Source organism: Ixodes scapularis, unplaced genomic scaffold (assembly GCF_016920785.2).
Source record: "Ixodes scapularis isolate PalLabHiFi unplaced genomic scaffold, ASM1692078v2 ptg002543l_1__unscaffolded, whole genome shotgun sequence".
Lineage (NCBI taxonomy): Eukaryota > Metazoa > Arthropoda > Arachnida > Ixodida > Ixodidae > Ixodes > Ixodes scapularis.
Genome location: NW_024610252.1, coordinates 27,349 through 51,171, shown reverse-complemented (window position 1 = coordinate 51,171; position 23,823 = coordinate 27,349). Strand labels below are relative to the sequence as shown.

At 46.3% G+C, this 23,823-nt stretch overlaps 1 protein-coding gene across 2 annotated transcripts in view; it reads right to left on the bottom strand.

The window, feature by feature from the left end:
• LOC8033044 overlaps positions 1-23,823 on the bottom strand; it is a 57,139-nt gene that overhangs the window by 21,954 nt on the left and 11,362 nt on the right. For both annotated transcript variants that reach the window (XM_029992228.4, XM_042288380.1), the window contains exons 6-9: positions 18,364-18,477; positions 16,961-17,340; positions 12,199-12,283; positions 8,332-8,466 (exon numbers count right to left, since the gene is read on the bottom strand). In XM_029992228.4, the coding sequence (XP_029848088.3) occupies positions 8,332-8,466; positions 12,199-12,283; positions 16,961-17,340; positions 18,364-18,477 (714 nt within the window). The remainder of the gene's footprint in view (positions 1-8,331; positions 8,467-12,198; positions 12,284-16,960; positions 17,341-18,363; positions 18,478-23,823) is intronic.

Below are 23,823 nucleotides of genomic sequence, written 5' to 3'. Positions count from 1 at the left end.
GTCCCAGTGTGTTCTCAATGGCTTCTAGTTGCGAGCCCATTTTTACCGCGGGTTTTCTCGGAGAAAGCACTCATTCTCGTCATTGTGTTGTCACTGTGCGGAGAGTGAAATGTTGCCACTTTTGCTTTCTGCAGCGAGACTGCTTTGTCAGGGATCATTTGCAAGATTATAAAGACAATTTATGCGATTTATAGTCAAATTGGAAACTTGCAACTTAATCAATGAGACTTTGCAAATGACCCCAATCATAGTAAGAGGGCCCCTCAGCGACGCAAAGTTTGGGAAATGCTGCCCTAGAAGCAGAAATGATTTGAGGGAACAAACTGCTTGTGACTAGTGATGAGCAAATTGCACCCTCCCCAATGCCAAGATGAGAAGGACCTCCGTTCCAACCCAGTGGCACAGACCAGAAAAAGGGCCTCAATTTCTAGGACCGGCCCGAGAAGACCCGAGCCCAGCCCGACCGGTTTTCCAAGTCTAAGTACGGCCCAAGCCCATAATATATTTTTTATATATTAGAATGAATACGAATGATTAACATCATTCATTAAAGGGACACTGATAGGGTATTTATGCTCACTGACGTTTTGATTTGTACATGACACATGAGAGCCCAACCAGCCGTATGCAGCTCTGAGGTTCCACGGGTGGCCAAAGTGTGGCGCCAAATGAAGCTTCCGTACGTCTATCCACAAGTCTTCGTACATCCATTCATTCGTTCCAACCCAGACGTGGTTCTCAGTCTTACCGCCGCAGTTTTGAGCGTCGTGTCGCATAGGTTATCTTCACCACCATATAATATCAGTCTGCGCGCTTTTAGCCAATCATGGGCGTTCAGGGAGAGATCCGTTATCGACCGTCATTTTTGTTTGATCTTTCAAAGCGCGTGCAGGTGAGTCGGGCGAGTGACGTGCTGCGGGCGCGAAACGCTCGAGCGCAACCGAAACCTTCGGTGGTGGGGGTCTGCGCGTTAGATGGTTCTTTCAGCTTCCAGTTCGGCGGGATTGCTGCTGTCTATGGATATTACTGTGCAGCAAAGTGGTGCCAGCATACAACAAAATCCGCTGACTGCAGTTTTTTTTTTCGTTTTGCGACGGACGACAGGTGAGCCTACAAACTTCGTACGCGCGATACTGAAAGAAGTGAACGCGTTAAGTTATGCGCGCTATTTTTATTCTTTTCCGCTTACTTTTTTAAATAGAGCCAGTAAATGGATCTGCTATGCAAATTGCCCAAAGTTCAGGTTGCTGCCGTTGAGCAAACTCCGCGAACGTGGTCTCTGCGGCGAACGGCTTGTTTGCTTCTTGCTCGAGGTGTGAGTTTTTTTTTTATTGGCTGTGTGGCAACTTGGTGCATATATTCGTTACTTAAAATCCTGTCAATACTTCCCTGCATATTGTATATTGTCCTTTTAAGGTTGCTCATACATTGTGTAAAAAAGAATTTGAATGCTGTGCACTGGAGTTTTAGTCTGCGTTTTTGTGTGATGACTAGTACGGCATTATGGGGTATAAAAGTAATTTATAATTTCTTGTAAATATTTTATTGAATGTCATGGGTAAGAGCTTAAATAAATGAGATGTGCTATTTGTGAAAACTGCTTGTTTAAGACGTATGTAGTAATAAAGTAAATATGTAAAATGTGTAAATGCTAATTGGAAGATGGCAAGATGCCAGTGAACGCAATTATGTCTATATGATGTCACATGTTACGTGTTTGTATATCTATGCTCTTGATCTCGCCATAAAGCTGACTTATTCATTGTTTATGTATTCCTGTAAACTTTCTCTCAATTCTGTAAATAGCTAGGCATTTTTAGAACGTGAAATGACTTCAAATAAAACGCGTCTTATTCAATCTTCCGGTTTTGTGACGTTTCCTTGGCGAGGTTGTGTGCAGTGTACGCGTGCTTGTTGTTAGGCATCGATAAAAAAACAGCAAGCACAGATGTCCGTATCAAGCGACGTCTGTGTTTACAGTGTGAAAAAGCAATGCTTTAACACAGACGCACGAGCGCGCGCCGCACGCCAAATCTCAACACGCATCTCCACCCATCATCGTACACGCACGCGCGATAAACACACGCCGAAGAATGGATAGTTGGGCGAGTTGGTGGAAATTCATCGTAGGAAACAGCGCGAAAAACAAACGAGGACGAAGAAAAAACACACGGGACGAGCGCTCGTCCCGTGTGTTTCTTCTTCGTCCTCGTCTGATTTTCGCGCTGTTTCCTACGGTGAAACACACGCATACATAAAAAAACAAAAAGAATGGTCGAAAAAAGAGAAAAAAAAAAAAAGACAGGAGGGAAGGGGAGAGGATAAAGAGAAAGGTGAGCACGTTGATGATGATGATAGCTGTTCGCTTTAGTGGCGCCGTGGAGCCATCTGCAAGTAGTTTACAACCCAGACCTAGTTCGCGAGACTGCCGCAGCGCCTAGCGGCGCTAGTTTCGCCGTACCATGGTGGAAGCTACGGCTGCACCCGGCTGGCCCAACTACCCAGAACCCAATTTGCAGCTCGAAATTCATTTTCTTTCTGCCCGAAAACTTCCAATTGAGAACTGGCCGGTTGGAGTCGCGTTCACTCTCTTCTCCGTGGTCACGTGCCGTTTTCTAAGGTTGAGACACAACCACCAAAGATAATCAATGCCGTGGGTCACTGAAGGAACACACTCAATAAGAAAAATACTAGACAATAAATATGATACCCATTTTTTGTGGCTTCTAAAAAGCTGTAAATACGTCGATTAAAAAAAAAAAGTTGAGCAGCCACATGACTTTTAGTAACTTTTTTCTCTATATTTATTTCTTCTTCCTCCCCTGTCCAGTTTCGGTTTCGAGCAGTTGCGTTTTTTTACTTTATTAAAAATATATGCGACGCTATAGCAAAATATTGATTGGGTAGTCTTCCGACACGGTACCATAATAAACTGCCCGGCAAAAGATTTTAAAAAATTTTGGGGGGGGGGGGGGTCAGCTCCCCTCTAACCAAAATTTTAAAGACTTGGACAATTCCCCAATTGCTCGGGTTTTTCCCCTTTGCCCCCCAGTTTCCTCGCACAGGGCGTATTGGAGAGGAGGGCAAAGCAAACTATACTACAGCATATAATACAATCCAAAATGTATCAAATTAAGCAAAGCTCTGCGATTCAACACGCTTTGCAATTGCACATTTGCGAAGGCAACGCACATAAGCCACACATCCTTCAATCCTGCGGGGGAGGGCCTCAGCCACTTGGGGGCAGGAGCACTGGCCAAAGATGCGCTCCGATAAGAAACCTAGAAATGCGTCCACATTGAATGTTTTTTGAAACGTCATAAGATGCTGTACCTACCTTATATCTTTCCAGAATTAGCCGATTAAGTGGTTTCTGGTGATACTTAGAAAGTTTTTAAATGAAACCGTACGTAACTAAAAAAAGCAATCAGCAAATTGTAGTTAATTATTCGACTACGGTAGACTCCCGTTAAGGCAAACTCGCTTAAGCGGAATTCTCGGATATGCTGAACAAAGTAAGAACATTTGGTTGGTTTCCCATAGATGCAATGCAAAAAGAAATCGTTTAACACAAACTGCTTTGCGTGCACATTTGGGTTAACTCGAACTTCCATAGGTCCCCTTCGCAATGCCACTGCACCGACAGCGACGCCGCGCATTGCACCGGCTGAGGTGTATGTCAGATGTACCGTTAAAACCCGCGTATAATACGAGGTTTTTCCAAATTTTCAGCTTCAATGAGGCACGATCTAACGCTGTTTGACGTAGTTTCGGCTTCAAAGAAATATGGCGCTCAAAACAGTTATCATCATCATTAAAATCGCAATGTCCGAAGCGCCACCATTCGTACACAGTCAGGCTCGGCAATGGCGTCGGCGCGAAGACAATCATCGGTCGCCTACAAAAGAAAAGTTCTTTCGGTTGCGGAAGACATCAGTAACAGTGCTGCCGGACGACAATTCCCCGTAAATGAGGGCAGCATCTGCGTATTGAGACGACACAAGCAAGCTCTGTTCGCGTGCAACGGCACGAGAAGAAGCTCTAGAGGCCCAAAGAATGGCCTGTTCGCCGACATCCAGGCAAGTCTCAGTGACTTTGTAAAAAAGCAGCATGAACGGCACCTCGCCGTAAACATCGAGCTGCTGCATGAGAACATTGGCGAGCCGACATTGGGTTGCTCGCTTTATGCGCCGCGCCAGGTTTTCACTGCGTCGGCGCACGCTCGACGTTCGCTCTTTCAAGAAGTGTGGGATTTCAAATGCGCTCGACGGCACTGAAGATGACTGCCTTTGGGAGGAGGCGTCGGACAAGGAGTCTGATGGACGTGATGAGAGCGATTAAAGTTCAATTATGACATGTGGCCCGTGTTTTATCAGGAACACGGGCCACATGTCGTCTTTCATCGCTAGACACCAATTTGCACAGAGAAGGAGGCACTCAAAAATCACCGAATGGATCCAGGGTGTCTACCAAATTGTTTTTCTAAAATTCCTCACTTTTCCAGGTTTTCCCTGACTATTTTAATTGAATTCCCTGACCCACAACTACCGACACCAAAACACAATATATGATAGATAGACACTATTCACAACGTAATATATTTTATTAAAGTTAGATAAACAAACTTTGGAAGATGTTTAGAATACAGCATTGACCCGGGTTTACTGTTTCAGGGAGTTTGGTTTCAGTACCTGATGAGTACATCCATTTGTTCTCTTTCAGTTACTTTGTTCAGTGACTCATCAAAAGCAACTACCAGATATTGCACGCTAGAGAGGCTTGCTAGCAACTTCCCACTTTGTCTTTTCCAAGCTGCATTTTTCTGGCGGTCTCACACATGGGGAACATCAACGGAAACAGCGAGGCAGACGCTGCCGCTGAACGGAAAGACCCATGAGTAGTTATAGTGTTCAAGCACCACATGATCCCCGGCCTTTGTGACTTCCTTCTTCAATAAAAAAAAAAGCCACCACCCACGTCTTCACAGAGGGGCTAAGAGATTCCGTGGCAGTAGTTAGACGCATTGCCGGAGCCCTACAAGCAATATTGCTACCTCCGGACAAAAAGCACCTGTTGCTGTTGCGGAAGGCAAGTCCGCATTTGTCCAGTCTTGTGTAGTAACGCGTTACTGGAATTTTGTTACTTTTTTGGTAACTTGTAACTGTAACGAGTTACTTTTTAAAAATGTAATTTGTCACTGTAGTTCTATTACTTTTTTCTAAGGTAACGATGAAAGTAATGACATTACTTTTGTCATTACTTTCCAGATTTTTATGAATAATATATAATTGAATGAGTACAATCTAGCTATTCCTTTCACTTTCCAAATTGTCTGGTCCGATATTTCGAGTGTCAAGTTGGCTTTGCACAAACTTGTGAATACGTGCTCTTTCTCGCAAGTCATATCCTGAATGTAGCCACGTGTAAATTTGATGAAAAAAAAATGTAGTTATCTTTACGCACGCGCTTGTACTGTACAAGCGCGTGCGTAAATATAACTACATTTTTGACTGAACACTTACATCTTAGTATCTGAAGTACTGCCTATGTTGCGATGTGCTTTTTCTTGCACAAACGCTTTTTAATCGGATGAATCAACCGTGAATAACTATACACGCAGAGGGCACTGCGCATATTTGGTACTTTGATTAGCGCCACTACTCCGCAACGTGCATGTTTCGTATTTTGATTTTGCGCCACTACACCTGCGTGGTGTCAACAGTTGAGGCAAAATTTACTGCTGTTTGCACGGGCTTTGCTTCTGGCTTGCCAGGTACGAACTGAAATATGTCCAGGGACTCTATGAACCCAGCGCAACCGTCAACGAGCCAGCAATGTGCTAGCAGGGGCTGATCCAGAACTCCTTTTTTTTTGGGGGGGGGGGGGGAGGGGCGGAAAATTTGCAAGGATACTATTCTCCCATTCTTTCGTGTGCACAGGGTGGTCCACCCATGTTAAATTGCCCTCCGAGAAGGGGGAAGGGGAGGGGGGGGGGGGTTGACTTTGTTTAGGAAGGGGGGGGGGGCCGCCCCAGTCGCCCCCCCCCCCCCCCCCCTTGAATCCAATCCGCCCCTGTGTGCTAGTGCTACCAAAGATAGGGCATTTCTATTGGGTGCGCGTTTGCCTCCATGCAATTCCTTCCAGGGCGCCAGTTGGGCGCCTGTTCAGCAAGGGCAGACATGTGTTCGCCATTAAACGAGGGAAGCTTTCACACACCAATTTCGAGAAGCAGCTGCTACTAAGTCACAATATGAAGTAAAAAGCACACTTTTTAATTTCCCGCAAAGAAACTTGGTGAGGGGCGTTTTCTAGTTTTTCCCAATTTTTTGCGTCATAGAAAAGTAACGGAAAAATAACGTCGTTACTTTCTGAAAGTAACTGTAACTGTAACGAGTTACTCTTTTGTTCCGGTAACTGTAACGGTAACTTCGCTACTTTTTTCTGAAAGTAACTGTAACTGTAATTAATTACTTTTTAAAAGTAACTTACCCGAGACTGCATTTGCCGCAGTTTTGAAAAATAGGATTGGGCCCTGGGAAATGCTTTGCAGAAATTTCAAAGCAGCTTGATGTTTCTTACCCTCAACATGAGTAGTAATCACCCTATTCCCCATGTTGCTCAGGGAGAACTTCTTGCAGCACATTGTGCAGTGAGCTCTATTTGGATCATTTGGAATGGGCCGAATCCAACTTGATGTCCGGGTTTGTCCAGTTGAGGTTGAAGGAGCACTTTCGCGACAGCGACATAGTCACTTTCACATATCTCCACTTCCGGAAAATAACACAATAGAGAGCCCAACCCAAAGCCACAAACGCACGTGGCAGAGCTCGTAGAGTGCAGGCGTCCAGGTTGCGTTTACGGGGAAGCGCAAAAGCACCATATCTGACAAACGAATGGATCGCTAGGCGCGCGCCTCTCAGAGGGTAGATGAATGAACGACGGCTGTTCTCTTTCGAGTGAGTGGTGACTCACACCACCTAGTACCTGCTAAAGTAACTGTTTCTCCTCGTACTAGAGCAACACCACCTGACTAGAGTCACAAACTAAACAAAATGACCACAGCTGCTCTGCTTCACTAGTAACTGTGAGTAACTCTTTAGCCACCATACTTTAGCACTGCTACTCTAAAGTGTAGCTTATTTAGTGGCTTTAGAGTGTACTAAAAGAATGAAGAGCCGCCAGCTTCACACAGCGCATAAAAAATTGGACCGGTCGCATCGCGCCTAGGGGGTCGCGACGCCGCACTTGACTGCACTCGTGGCTATGCCTGCCTGTGCCTGCCGCCTCTAGCATAAGTGGGCGAGCATGGGATAAATTCCCTGACTCGGCAATCTTTTTGGAAATTTCCCTGACTTTTCCAGGTGTCTTAAAATTCCCTGACGATTCCCGGTTTCCCCGTCGGTAGACACCCTGGGATCGGTTCCCCCACCAGTGGTGTGTGAGATTTATTTTTTCTTCTTTTGGCATGGTAAGTCAAATAAATGTCCCTTTTTAAGTATCTCTTCATTGTAGGACTTTTCATTCTGTGTTTATTGGTCAACAGCAATTTAGACATGCCCAGCATGATCATTAGGGCACTTGTGTTAAGGCGAACATCTAATAAGTCAAACAAATTTTGAAGGTCCCTTTGTGTTCGTCTTAAAGGGAGTCTACTGTAATTAGTATGTTTTTGCAATCCCCGACGTACGCCGTGGGTGCCAGTTTCTTCCCGGAAAGAGTTTCTTTTTTTCTTAACCCTATATGTAGCGATTTTAAAGACTACAGAAACGTGGTGGGCATAATGTTTGCAGATCACTACCTTTGCACCCAGAAACTGCCCACACATGATGCACATTGTAATACTGGCTCAATGCACGGACCACTGGCGGCAAAATGAAACTTGGGAATTTCAGTAAGCCGTAAAATGGTCACGTCGCCGCCATTCAACGGGGAATAACGTACGACAGGCAGTGTGGCCTTCCAATCCCCTCCAAACGTCCCAGACAGTTCCCTCACTGGGACGAGTCGTGTCAGCCCCTTGCTCGACAGCTTCACCCTTTATCCGCCACACAATCAAAGGCATTGATGCGAGTCAAGTTAGTGCAACTAAAGTCAGTGAAAGAGTGAGAACGGCGGGGCGCGTCCTTCAAACGCTCTGTGCCTTCCGCCGCGCTTTGGCCGCGCACTCGAGGTGTACGAGACGCCGTATCATTGTCCAAGGTAGGAACCTGGAGGCGGGGAAAACTCAAGGTCCTTCCTCCCTGCCCTTCCAACCTCGTCGACTGCCGCTTGGCCGTAGTGACGGGCAGACAAACCACCATCTCAGTAAGCACACTCCATCCTTTGCTGTACCTTGGCATGCTCCCTGAGCTGGTCCACAATGAGGCGGTCCACCCTCGATGGATTCTGGGGCAGCCGGGGCACGGGAATGTTGTTTGCGCTCGACACCCGCTTGCCCGGGTTGTGCCGCGCCAGCTCCGCCTCCGCCTGAAACAACCGGTTGCCCCCGTCAACGCAGACCAACGCCGGGAGGACGCGGCCTAGACACCGTCCTCGATTCATTTTAATACGCCAACTGCTCCACCCTGATGAGCGGCCGTCCTTAGGGATAAGAGAAACTGTCGAAGAAACGCTTCCGTCGATTATAGATTTGCCGCTTTCTCTATGCCCAAAAGCGTGGCGACAGTCACGATCTCAACACCCACGCGCGTTTCTGTGAAGACCAATATCAATTGATCCCGGAATTTGGAGGAACATCCCTTCCTAATAAGGGGAATGTTCAGCACCACCAAAAATAGCCTAGATGCGTTAAAAAGCCTGCCCCCAGTGTTTTGTACGGCCCCCTTTATATCAAGTACAGTAATGTCCCGTTAATATGGACGCCTTTGTTCCCCAGAAAAATCGTCCATAATAACGGCACGTGACAGCCCTTATCAAAAGGGCAAGAGCGTGGGTGGCTTTCGCGTCACCATTGGAGAAGGAGGAACTCATGCACAATTTTGTGTGTCCCAGACCTCGCTTTGGCCCCGTCACTCAAAATTTGCTGAAAAGCGGCATTCTTCTGTGTCCCGCCCGTGTCTTCCACAGCACTGTACGCAGCTAGGGAGTCCCTCTGGCATGCTGAATGGCTCGCTTGGACCGTAGCCTTCGCCAAGGTACGGTGAAACGGAGTATAGCAGAAATTAGCTTTGTGGGTCCCAGAGCTTGTCTCCTGTTCCCCAAACAGTGACAAGGTCTACAATCAGGTGACCTATACAGTAAACTCTCACTTGAGCAAACTTCGGGGGACCCAAGGAAATAGTTCACGTAACTGAAAGTTCACTACACTGAATAGATTCGCTAGAACATGGGACAGCATAGGGCACAGCATACACCGAGTCAAAAGTGTGAAATCGAATTCATGGAGTCACATACATCGATATAGACAAAGTGCATAACAGATACGTTGCTTTCCCATTTTGAAAAAAAAAACAAAAAAAAACAGATCTGTAATTTTTATTTGGAGCAGCGCTCTTAAAGCGCATGAAGTAACACAGCTGTCTGGAAAGTCTGTTTTTTCTAACTTCCTCCAGCACAGCTTATTACTGTGAGGATAACGGCATTTTCCACTGGCTCCAAATATCCCATGCAGAGTCGTTTCCTGTTGGGATGGAACGCAGTTTCTCCTTCGAGCTTCGACTTTTACTTCACTATCGTCGACAATGTCGACGTGGAATCCCGTAGTCCTTCGCAACGTCCACTTGCCCTTGACTGAAGGATTGTGAGCTCGTCTGATAGAGACAAACGCTTCCTGAACGGGACCAATGACGTTTTTGTCTATCGCTCCGCCTCCTTGCCCCAGCGGCGCTGTAAACGCCAGCGATGATACGCCGCTGCTGCAGAGGCGAGCATCGGCTACACCAGAACTGCAGAGCACAAAACTTCGTTGAACTCATTGCAAAAATAATCCTGGGTCCACCGATCAAGTTCGTTGAGCCAAAATACTGTAAACGACTTAATTTTCGCAGGCTCAAATTTTCACAAATCGGGCCAAAGCTGAAAATTTAAAATTATTCGCGGGTTCTAATTTTCGCGAATCGAGTGTAACTCCTGTAGCATTCACATATTGCTCGAATAATTCTCGGGACGTATTTTTCGCGAACTGTAGGCGATTTGCAGGTTTCCGCGAAAATTTATTTGTTTACAGTATTCGCTATTTCGAAATTCGTTTTTCATTTAACTGAAACATCTTTGCATAGCAGGCATAGGAAAACCGTCGGCGGTTTTTTTAAAATTGGTTATTCTGAAATATTTGTTAAGGGGACACACCCCCTAGGAGGGTCAACTTTTGAACCCTTAGATTAAAATTAATGAAATTTACAGGGTAGGCTGGTGGTCATGCTAGAGAGTGCATAACAAAATTTCAGGTCTGTCAGTTAAGTGGGAAAGAAATTATGGCAGCTTCTATGAGCAACACGCCTACATTGTTTAGTTAATCTATCATCGGAAAACTATCACAATAATCAAGATTTTTATTCACTAGATATTAGGGCTGGGCAATTGATTGATTAACCTTCCGATTAATCAATTAAGGCTTTAACAGCGATCAAATTTTTTAACCGGTTAATCGGTTTTTTAATCAGTACTCAAAAAGAAGTCATAGGGGTGACTCATGCCGCCCCGCCCCCCGCCCGCCCCCCGAGAAGTCTGTTCTAGTGGGTTCTTAACTTGGCCAAAAACAGTGGCCTCAAAACAATCTAGAACTGTACAGCATTCCAATAATGAAAAAAATGGCTCTGCGCATCGGACTTTGAAACATAAGAAAAAGACGGGAAACCCCATTGGGCATTCTTTAAACAATAGGAAGCGTGTGACACCTTAACAGGGCACACCGATCTAACCGATGTGCACGCCAAATGACTGTTGATAGTCTCTTCCCGTTACCACTCCGCAGCCAATCAGATATCATTTCGGTGTTACTCATTATGGACACCCAAGAATGAATCATACGGCGCATGAACATAATAAGCCCTGGCGTTTTTACTTTGTCAGTGAGAACTGCAGGGCTCGTCATCTCCGTGCTTCTCGTTGCCCAACTCCTTCTTTGGCCCTCCTAATGTAACGCCGCAGTCTCATTGGCTGTGGAGTGATAATGCCCGGGAAGCGCAACGAGACAGTGGCGCCAAGGTGCAGCTCTTAACGGTCGTTTGGCGTGTGCATCAGCTGGATCGCCGGGCCCCCTTCAGGCGTTGCACACTCCCTGTAGAGTTTGCAGGCTGACAAACTATGCCCAAAATATGAAAATACGGCGTACACCACATACTTCTAAGAAAGCTAGGATTACGATAGTTCGAGAAATGCACCTACCGTTAAATACCGCGGTAGCACCCGCTTCATTAAGTGCCCACTATTAACACCTCTGACTTCTGCATTCTGCAAATTATACGTTAAGCGCCCAATTCCCCGACACAAGCGTCTATGCATTGATTAGTCCAGTTTTCAGTGAAGGCGGGGTGGGTGCTCCCCCGGTATTTTAGGGTATATGTTGCAATGCCCTTCTTAAACATTATCTTAAACTTGAGCAGCCCTCCAAGCAGAGATACTGGGTTGGAGCAGCACCACCTAGCAGCCAAGACCCGCACCTTTTGCGCCCAAACATCGCCGCTAGTGGATCTACGAAGCGCCGCCTACCTCGCGTCAGCATCAGCATCGCCACCGGCACATCCTGTAGCGTCTCACAACGAATGCAACGCTAGCATGTGGCGATGACAAGTCTCGTCGAGCTACAACGTGTTTGCCGCTTCGGGTGGGTCAAGAATCTATTACCGATGACGTCATGCGTGGGCCATTTCTATTAAAGGGTTATACCATCTAGGAGCCCAGAGGCTCAAACTCAGTTGGAGCAGTTACGTTCCCCCCTTTCGAGACTCTGTGTTCCAACAAACTCCGTGTGCACCCAAGAGGCCTCGTAAACCTTTCACCTTTAAGGAGATCAAAGGGAAGCAACGCAATCCACGCCGAAAGACTACCTAACATTCCCGTTCCCACCGACCAAAACACGTGCCCCCAACAACTCGGAGACTCCCCATTGGCCTCTAGTCACACGCATCACATACGCCCCTACGAGCATCGTGAAGGCCCCTCGGTACTTCATGACGACACGTCATGATAAGGTGAGCATTACCCACAAACCTATAACAATGCAGTTCCAGTGCATTCATCTTGGTTCGAAACCCTCACCTTCTTGCGCTCTTTCTCCAGGTTGTGAAACTGCTGGTAGCACACCTCCAGGTGCATATGAAGCTCGTTGGAGGGTCCGCTCCGTCTGCAAAAGAGACCGCGCCTTCGCAGCACCTAGCAACCCTGTTCCAGTACTCTCAAAAATGTTTTCAAGGAGATTTTTTAACGAGGGGTAATCAGCCTGCCTACAAGACGTGGCACCATCATACGGGGGCAATGTAGCCAATGTGGTGGATCCAGGTCCGTAACATGACTAGACAAAAGCATGCTGAAACAGACCACACCTGTCCAAATTAAAACCTAAGAAGAGCGCAATATATCGGATTGCAAAGCAAGTTTTTGCTCCCCGTGCTCCAAGGTGCTCGTGCCTGGCCCCCTGTCACGACACTATTGTTGGTGACAGGTGTTAAGAGCGGAGCAAACACTAGAGAGGAGATAGTCTCCTCTCCAGCATCTGCGAAAGAGGAAAAATGTGGGAGGTAAGGACAGAATGAGCGGGTTGGTAGGGATAATTAAACTTGAGGAAGAAAACAAGAAGGGACGGACAAACACAATTTGCGCGACCTGAGCACGTGACAAAAAAATAAATCCAGTTCATGCTTCGCTACAAAGATTGGTTCTCTCTCCTTTCTTATAGCCAACTTTCGAAGTCTGCTTCCAAAGCAGGATGTACTGCTTACTTGCATCGATGCATGCTCTGTTGATGTCCTGTTAGGAACCTAAACCTGGATTTCCTCAAATATTGCAGACTCAGAGTTGTCTTTTTCTCATTTGTTCACTGTTTATTGCGAGGATCGACCCGGTGCCAGGGGAGGCGGAGTAATAGTAGCTATTAGAAACAGCGTCCCATCCTCTGTTATCTCCCTTAACAGCACGTTTGAAATTTTGTGGGTCACCATAAAACTGGAATTTCAGACATGTGTAGTTGGCGTATGCTACCGTCCTCCGAACTCTCCGGCCGACTTCGTTGAGGGCCTCACAGAAGTTATCGACGAGATCCAATGCAGACTCCCTAACTGTCCCCTCATATTGGCCGGAGATTTCAACTATCCTGGCATTGACTGGGGTGCCTGTGTTGTACCTGATGAATGTGCAAGGAGAAGTGAGTGCCATGAGTTACTTGATATGGCCAATTACTTTAATATGAAGCAAATAATTACCGCTCCAACTCGTGGAGATGCTGTAGTAGACTTAGTCTTTACAACTCACCCAGAACACGCTAGTGTACAAGTGATCGACCAAATTAGCGATCATCATGCACAGGGATGGGCAGTATTTTAAATACAAGTATTTGTAATACGTATTTCAAATACTTTCTGTATTTTGCATTTGTATTTAATTACAAATTGGGTAATGTATTTGACGTGTGTATTTAAATACTAAAACATGGGTATTTCAAATACAATTGTAATTAAATACAATTTTGTGGGCGAAAATACATCCCTCAAATTTATTGTCACTGTCCAGAGCAGGAAGAAAACTATGTTCTGCACCGAATGCAGTGTCTCTCAATTAAGCACAAGCGTTTAGTGACTTTGTGATTACGGTGCTAGTCCAGGGCAAGAATAGTGACGAAATCGACGTTCACAGGCAGACTGGCTAAGTAAGTGCCCGTGACAACTTGTGATGCTTTCCAGCCTGATTTCCATCCGTATTTTTGCCTAGAACATTCTAAATGCGGGGGTCATCCAGATTTTCGTAACTGGTGCGAGTTGCAACAATAAAAAAGTATATAGCTAGTGCTGCGCATCTTGGTCGTCTCCATTCTTTGTTGGTCTATACCAAAATGTAATCGACAAAAAAAGCTGCTTGAAGCTCTGTACTTTTTCCACCTGTTACGTCCAAGCTGATTACATTTTTTTGTGATTATATTTCTATTACGTTACTAGAGCCTCGCACACTAACTCCCGAGTGTGCGATGCAAAATTAAAATGAGATACCCAGAAACCCATTGCAGGTGCCCTGAAGTCGCTAACGCAAAGTTTGAGGAATGTATTTGGAAGAGTATTTGGAGGAGACCAAATACATTTGGTTGTATTTGTATCTTGTACTTAAATGCTTTTTTGGAAATGTAATTAGATTTGTAATTAAATACATTTTTGACGAAGTATTTTGTATTTGTATTTCGACACATATTTGCATGTATTTTGCCCATCCCTGATCATGCTATACATTGTGACTTCTCTCTGGTTGTTAATAAGCGGGACTCAATAAGGAAAGAAATATTTGACTACAAAAGAGTTGATTCGGAAACTTTAGACGCTATGCTACGTGAATTTTCCAGTTCATTTCTTAGTGAATTTGATGAACGGTCTGTGAATGAAAATTGGGTTCTTTTTCGGGAAAAACTATTGGAGGTTCAATCCATATGTGTTCCGACTTTAACAATCGCTCCAAGCTTGCACAAGCCCCGGTTTACAACTACTATTAAAAGATCTATTCAAAAAAAGAAACGTCTGTACAGGCCCTTCACTTAGACTCGGAACATGCCTGGACCGTTTATCATACTTGCTCAATCATATGTAAAAAAGAAATAAAAACGGCCAAACAAATATTTTATGACGAGTGTGTCTCAAACATGCTTCGAACTGATGCAAAAAAATTTTGGAAAGTAATTACTCCTAAACCTTCACCAGTATTGCCAAGCATTTCTCATGATGACGGGTCTTTGTTGGGCCCCCGCCAATTGGCCGCTGGGTTTAACACCTTTTTAGCAGTGTTTTCACTGAGGAGGATGACTTCCCTCAGCCAGTCGCTTTGCCATCTCATGCTGAATGTATTATGCAGGACATTGTTATCACCAGTCAAGGGGTCGGGTCGGGCACGTAGCCAGGATTTTGTTTCGGGGAGGGGGCCCGCCCATGACAAAATGCTGTATGAGGGGGAGGGGGGAGAGGAGGTCCCAGCAAAACGGAAGATTTCGGGGGGGGGGGGGGTGCCGGGCTTCATGGGCCTCCACCCTGGCTACGTGCCTGGGTCGAGTGTGCCATTGATCATTTGAACGCTAACTCCAGCCCGGGCCCTGACAGAATATCAACCAAACTCTTTAAATTAACCAAACACGTATCTGGGGTTCTGCTCGGTAGGCTGTTTTAACAATCCCTTTCCTCTAGCGAAATACCTGATGACTGGAAACTTGCCCACGTCATCCCCATTTTCAAGTCTGGTGATAAGAATTCTTTCAATAACTACAGGCCTATTTCACTAACCTGCGTGGCATGCAAACTCATGGAACATATACCTTCATCCCAGATAACGACTCATCTATCCAGTAACAACCTTATCTTTCCGAACCAGCATGGCTTCCAACGCGAGCATTCTTGTAAAACCCAGCTGTTAGAATTAATTCATGACTTTCATGTTTCTGTTCATTCCTCACGTCCCGTTGATGCTGTGTTTATTGATTTCGCAAAAGCTTTTGACCGAGTCCCCCACAACAGATTGATATATAAATTGGGTACTATTAATATAAACAAATGAGTTATTGAATGGATTGCGAGCTTTTTATCAAATCGGGCTCAATCTGTCGTGATTAATAAACATGTCTCCTCTCCCACACCAGTAAAGTCTGGCATCCCACAAGGTTCGGTTCTTGGTCCGGTGTTGTTCCTTCTTTATATAAATGAGCTTCCTGCGAACATTGAGTCCACCATACGCCGTTTCGCGGATGATTGCGTCATTTATCGGCCCATATCCACACTTTTAGATGTGTCCGTACTCCAGCGCAACCTTGAAATAATCAGCCAATAGTTGGTGCAAATCAACGTTACAAAAACGAAAACAAAAACCTATTATGGAACCTTCATACTGAGCATATCATCAGCAAAGCGTCCAAAACTCTAGGATTTCTTAAACGTTCATTGTTCCAGGGTAATGAAGCAACTAAACTTCTTGCATATACCTCACTCGTGAGATCGTAGTTGGAGTACGCGTCCATTATTTGGCACCCTCATCAGATGTACCTAACCAATAATACTGAGTCACTTCGAAATAAAGCCGCCAGGTTCATAGCTAAGGATTACTCCCGATACGTGACTAACATAAAACATTCCCTCAACCTTTCGCCACTTCTTTGTCGTAGATATATTTCCTGCATGTCCTTCTTCCACAAGCTATACCATGGTTCATCTGCTTTCAGAGATTCATACATCCAGCCTCCTCCTCATGTCTCATCCCGCGTAGATCACCCCTTCAAACTACGCCCCATTTTTGCTCGCACCAACCAATTCAAAAACTCCCCTCTCCTCCTCGCTGTCTCCGACTGGAACAGCCTACCCAGCGATACTGTGTCGATCACCTCAGCCCAGATTTTTCCCAACACCCTAACCAATGTATAACCATGTATGTAGTTTTTGCTTACTTAATTTTCACTAAGCATTTTTTTGTTTTTTCTGTTATTATATGTTGCGCCAACGTCATCTTTTTGTCACAAAGTGCACACTACCTTTGTCTATTATTCCCCCCCCTCCCCTATGTAATGCCCAAAAGGGTTTTTAGGGTAAATAAATAAATAAACCAGTTTGTGTTTATCCGTCCTTCTCGTAAGTTTAATTAAAGGTGGGAGAAGTTTCCCCTCCACTCTTTACCTGTCACAGACTAGCACAATGCCACTATTTCAGCGGTCAACAGCCTACAATCCAACCGCCCATGGCCACGCATTCAAACACCATCGTAAGTGACACGTAACCGCAGGGAGTCTGGGATTGTCCGAAAAGGTAGTCACTCCCCTCCCCAAACCAAAGAGAGAGGGCCGAGGTCTCACCGCAGCAGACGGGGCCCAAAGGCCAGGGGAGCCCTGGGCTGCAGCCAGCAGCCCCACGGAGCCTGCCGCGAGCTCAGGTTGCGAGGGAAGTCCCGGTAGCTGCTCGGCACCTCTCGGCCGCCGCAACCGCCCTCGTGGCCATTGTAGCCGCCGTAGCCGTTTCTGCCACCGCAACCGTCCTCATGGCTGTTGTAGCCGCCGTAGCCGTTTCTGCTGCCGCAGCCCTCGTACGAAGCACCGTAGCCGTTGGCACGCCCGTACCCTTCGCAACCGTGTATCACGAAGCCGTTGGCGCCTCCGTGGCCGCTGCTGCCGTACGGCTGGCTTCGCAAGGTGTGGTCGCCCAACGGTTGCAGGCACGACTCTCGGCTTCCCTGCGTCTGTTAAGGAAGCCGTGTCGCGGGTGTCCGAGGTTGTGCCTCGTCCCACACCCTCTGCGGAGTACTAAACGGGAGGTGACCACGAAAATGTGCACATTTAATGCGACCCTCAGAATGGAGTTTGTGGCCTAAACACCCCTACTCCACAAGTCGGTAAATAATGTTTCCCCAAAGCTCGTTCTTTGTAATTTTTTAGAAGATTACAATGTACCAGTATTTTTTTCTAACATTTTTGTACCATTCATTTATGCATTTCTGGACCAGTGTGATGATGTGAACGGGACATAGAAGAAAAGGAAGACAACATTGCCTATGTGACGGCACGGGCAAGCTCGTGCAGTCCGTTTTTTGGGGGCTAGACAGAGAAGGAACAAACTCAGCTCAGCGACGTGGGCCCCAGCAGCCAAGTAATGTCCCGGACGGACATCCGAGGCCCCTGGGGGCACTAACCGGGCTTGCCGGGAAACCACCGCCAGCACCGAACATCGAGCCCTCCCCATTTGGAAAATGCCTAGGACATACGAGGTTCCGACAAGCAGCGAGTAAGCAGAACACCCCAGACTTGACTTCATTTTCAATAATATATTTTTCCTCACATCCACCGTGCCGGAATCAAGAGTCTATACTTCTTACCATCACAACCAGCCTTCTTCTGTAATGACGACTGCCAATCCCAAAACCGTTCATTTAGAGCGTCAATTCTCAAACTGGACTCCTAGGAACCAATGGGATCCCCGGGCACTCTAAGGAATTCCCCAATTTTCTCAACCATCCCTCTCTTAATGCAGAGTGCTTGTCCAGCTTGAGCACTATTCTAGAGGTCTGAAAAATCCACCGAGGCATAACAACGAGCAAAACACTCCCCGACGCATCCATTATTGATTGCTAGGTCAGTATGTTTATCAACTGCTTTACAATGCCAAAACTGGGAGGGGCTCCTCAACCATCAACCGAGAGATCGGCGTTTCTCGACATTGAAAAATTTGCAAACCCAAGCCGTAGAGGTTGTTAGTGGCCCCTCACCAGATATCCTTGCAGGTCCAGCCCAGGAATCTGTCCCGTTGGGCAGGCCGCCGGGTAGCTGCCCTTCGACAACAGGGGCCTTCCCATGCCCTGGGACAGGACCGGGGATGTGCCCTGAGACACGGGCAACCAAATTAAAGAATGCGCAATGAAAAACAATTCCTACAAAATATAAACCCAAGTCATAATAGCATGAGCAACGAACGGGCTATTTTGACTACAGATCAGAGCATTGGGCACTTACAATATGCATTAAAGTTTTTTACGCAATCGGGGGTAATTTGCGGCGCTGTAGAACACAACCTGCAGGGGGCTTTTGAGTCCCACAACAGAGGGGAAGCAGGAGAGGATCATCTCTTCCACCCCTCCCCCATTGGCTATTAGATTCCAAGACCCTCACCATTCCTCACCACCCTCTGTTGCCTGCCTACGCTGCAGTCGGCCGCAGCGTACCTTACGTAAAAGAAAACAGAGTACAATACCTACCCAACTGTAATGCCTGCACATTAGAACTGGATATGATACAGAAATCGGGGCACGTTAGAATCTAGGGTGTACGGTACTACCTAGCTGTCCATTAGAGTCATGGGAACGTTAGAATTGAGTAAATCCGCTACATAGAAAATCCAAGACTAAAACTAGGGGCATGGCGATAAGAAAGCCCCGCCATTCGCTACAAAACACACACGATAGAATTTCGTTTAGGTCCTGTACCAAAACCCACGGACAAAACAAAAACATTAAAACCTCAATGACACGTTTTCAGTTCATATATTTTCCTGGTCGTTACATTAATAAATGCGCGTCCCTTTAAACTCCCGTAGGGATTTGTGCGTCGATTTCCGGTTTATTGTGCTTGCCTTCCTAAATGTTCCATCCACAATCTGGCACCCGAGGTGGCCGACACGACGCGATGGAAGTCTGCCCTTTTTTTTCTTGCTCCTTTAACCTCTTTGCACGGCACTTCTCGCCTTGCCCAGGTGGGCATGAGCTTGGACTAGGCTCAGAATGGACTCGAATCTTATGAAAGAGCCACTTTGTATTAAGGTGGCGATGCAAGCGAGTTGGTTCATGACTTCTGAAATTGGAAAACAGCGCGCAACGTCGTCTTCGTCTTTTTGCGCGCTGTTTTCCAATTTCAGGAGCCACTTTGGTCTTTCCATCTCTCTCTCCACTGTACGCACACGCTTCAACCGTGCTCGGTGGCTCAGCCCCCCCAGTTCCACTAGTTCCATTTCGCGTAGAGTTTGTAACCATGCACCCTGTGTGGCCTTTGCACTGGAGCACATGTCACGTTTCACCGCTTCGCACCGCCCTGTTAGGAGCCGCAGGTCATGCGGGGTGGCATCCAGGTTAAAGGGATACTTCAACCAAATTTGAAACATACCCGTCGTGATCAAAAATAGGTTGGATACGATCCGCAATACCCATAAATGACAATCGCACGTTTGTATTTTGAGCCTGGTGGCTGTATTTGTCGTTATTAATGAAAAATACACCCATGCTGGCAAGCGCTCGGAGAACAGCCAGCGGAGAGCACGTAACATCCAAGGCAATCGTGACGTAGTTCGTCTCGGGACGAGCAAAGCTACGGCGAGGCTGACGTCAAGAGGATGGCGTAATCGTTCCAGCCACCGAAGCGGCTGCTTTTGTACAAACTTTGAGCGACGGGTTAATCTTCTATAATCTTGTACAGGGACAATAGCGACTTCTGGGACACACAAAAGGGGTTCTCGGGAAGAGGAGAGTTCCTCCTTCCCTTCTTCTCTCATCATGGCCGGAGGCGAGAGAACCTCCGTCACTAGCTGTCAAGGTTCCTAGACGGGCATTACAAATGAGGCGTTAGCGACATCCACCAGGTACTCTTTGCTAATCGTTGAAATCGTTTTAAAATTCCTTTTCATGTCGTTTTCAACAAGAGATTGGTGTGTCTGATGTGATAATGCTCCATTGAACACATAGAGACCAAAAAATGTGCACCAAAATTTCGTAGTAGTATCCCTTTAAAGAGGAGCTCCGGCGTCAATTGGAACCCTTTCAACTAAACATACTTTCGGGAAAAGCACACAAAAGTGAGCCTAGAGCAGCAAATAAATTTCCCCAAAAATTTGTACATTTTTAATCATAAAAATATGAGATAACCGAAACCCAACTTAATCTGCAACTTTACTGGTCCGCCAAGTGGTTGTGACATCAGATGTCGTATCAACATCAGCACATGGAAAGCTCTGCCCATTTTTTCTTCCTGGTTTTCCTTTTTTTCTGTTTCTGTATTTAAAGCGAAGCTGAAACACTTCTTGAAAAAAACGAGTTAGAGGTGAATTCTGGCGTATTTTTATCCCGTGAATCTGAATATCACTTCTGTTTTCCCTGAAGATGCAACTAAAAGCGAGAAAAAGCGAAAAAAGGTTCCACCAGTCGTGACGTCATACTAGGATCTTCGGGCCGCCAAGCGCGTGTCGCTGGTGTGTTCAGCGCGTGCAACGGCAAGCTTGCCAGGTATATTTCCCCGTACTGACACCAGTCGTGACGTCTCTTTCTGACCTTTCTGAAAATAGCAAGAGTGCGCGTGCATAGCTTTGACAGGCGCTGAAGGTGCGCGAGAGCAGATATTCCGAAGGCTCCTAGTGTGACGTCACGCCCCGGGAAGGAGGGGCTTCGGCGGTACTTTAAAAATTAAATTCTGAAGCCTCCGTGCACCAAATTGAAAATTAATCTTGATATTCCTGATCCTGGAGGTAGAATGAAGGCCATTGAAATGTTTTTTCTCAAATAGAGAACCGCTTCAGTTTCCCTTTAAACTACTATTTCAGAGGTTTCTTGTCAATTAAATTTTCAGTTGTGTTTGAGACTGTCAGTGATGTGACTGGTCCGAGTCATTTTGGAGCAGTCAAAAGTCTATTTCGGAGCAGCAAAAAGAACTTTTGAAGCATAAGTGCACATTTCATTTTCATTCGTATCGCTGCAAATATTACATTAAGATTCACGCGTTGGCCTGTCCGACTAAAAGGCAATGCCTACTTTGCCATCTCAGTTATGTGTAACCTTTTGTGAGCATCGATTGCACAGCAGGAGTGATTCTCTCAAACACAGAACTATAGATGTTTAGTTGCGTGCAGCAGAACCAGACACGATAACAAGGTGACCGATGAACTACAGCACAAAATGCCGTGAATGGGTATTTAGGCAAGAAATTGCGCCGAAACTAATCTAATACAATAATTGTAAGCGCAAAGAATTTGTTTTCTTTAAGTGCTACAGCTTGTAACAAAACTGGGAGTCTTAATTCAGACAACAGCAAAGCATAAACATGAGCCTACCGAAGAGTCCATATAAATCTTCTTGCAATACCGAAGTATCCTTACGAAATCTGGAGCTGAAAAAAAGTGCCACCAGGATATCACAGTATAGCGAGTATTCAATGGCGGCCATAGCTGCGCGCGTGACTGTGGAGTGCATGCTGACAGTGAGCATCCATAGTTCTTTTGCAAGGTGCATTCCAAACCATCGAGATGACCGATCTTAGCAGCCCACTTATCGGATCCGAGCGTCCGCTAAAAACGGCCCACTCAAATATAGCATCCAGACCGTTCTAATAAAGAGCCTCAGGCAGGCTCCATCTTCAGTTTGTGCGTATCCCGCGTGTCTTCCTCCCTTTCCAAAGACACGAGACCGTGCGTGTTGGGTCGTGAAGATTGTACGCTCAGATGTGGATTTGTATATATTTGTAAGCATCGGAGAGGTGTATAGAAGCCCAAGTTTTCTTCAGAAATAGCGCCACGTCTAGCTTTTGAGCAGTGCCTTCCCCCTTAGCATGCAGGTGCGCTGCAGTGAAGCAAGACACACAAAATCTCCATGACTACTTTGCGGTAGTTGGTTCACTGCAGTACATGAGTGCGCAGTCAGTAGCCCACTCAACGATAGTAACTAACCTGCCGGGACAAATCACAGACATGAAAATTATAGCAAGACTTCCCAGTGCTGCCGGTGTATGACGCGCAATCAAATTGAATAGTATGCTATTTGAGGCGTTTAGTATTGAAAGTTCTGAAAACTTGTACCAGCATATCGTATCAATCCAGCTGGGTAGTGAAGCCCGAGCAATTTATTTTCAGGATTATTAAAGTTAAATTAAGTTTCTTCTCAATGTTGGCACAAATTGCTCCTATTTTGGTAAAATGTAGCAGGATGTAGCAGGGTAAGCACTTGGGCACACTTTGGCGCAACAATAACATCACTGGGCCGTGTTTGTCCTGTGCCCTCTTGCAACCTAGCCTAAGAATTTTTCGCAGTTATGGTAAGTTTACGCAAGCTCATTTGCACACTCACTTTTTGTTCACAACTTGTTGTGCGACCCTGTTTCATCTACAGTCCCACAACAGTGTTATCATCCGTTAATTTTCCCCAGATCACGCATAGTTTTACCACGGTCCCCCGAAAAACGCATCCAGGAGGTTCTATTTCCCCTTTATCTCGGTCTGCGTCAACAAGAACCCTGTTGACTGAAAACAAATGTTACAATATCCAGATTGTAAATACCACAAATATGATTACAGGTGGCTCGCGCTGCAGCGAATATAAAATGCCGGTTACAGTAATGTGCAGAAATAGCAAAGACATTACCAGAACTGGCTATTGGCATTAAGAGGCTCGGGTTTCAAACTTGCGAGCATGTCACCCTGTATGTAACGGCTGTCCTTGGAAATCACTTTCATTTGAGGAAAAACAAGTTTGATGGTGTTCGTAAAGATCACGGACAAAGTCTGATGCGATAAAACACTCAGCACCAGCGGCAGCAATATCGAACTTGTCATTCTGGGCAGGTGCCAATCCCACTGCCAAAAAGCCGAAATCTTTTGACTGCAAATGTCACCTCAAGCCTATGGCGCACCTTGCATTCACGAGGGCACCCATTAAACCACTCTGGCATCGTTGCAGCAAGGCAGCTATGCAGTTGCCTCAGACACAATCACATGGTCGTGTCGCCGCAGGGTCGACTGGGATCTCGAATTCGGCTCCCGACGTGCCGCTTTCTCTCCTAGCCACTGGATGGCGCTGCAGGCGCCCCAGAACGGGCGAGGAGGAACCTCCTCACCCATCGATCGGTGGACAAGGGGGCGAAGAGCCTCTTAGGACTCCGGGCGGGTTCGAGATAGGCAAGTGCAAGCAACTGCTCTCGGGCAATAGCGGGACACGAGGCCTGGGGGCCCTCTTTGTGTGTAGCTTTGGCTTTACGTGCAAGTTTAAATATTTGTGTACTCTCACGTGTATTTGTAGTTCAGATTGAGTGTTTTGAGCGTTGTGTTTTATGTACTAATAAATGGGGAATCTCGTGAAAGAACCAGGCTGGACTCGGGTTGTTGACGGACCACGTGGGAAATGACTAATCGGCGGCAGTACGCGAATTCCTACAAGCTGCAGGCCCCTCCCAAAAGCCTAATTGCAGCAACATTTCACTTT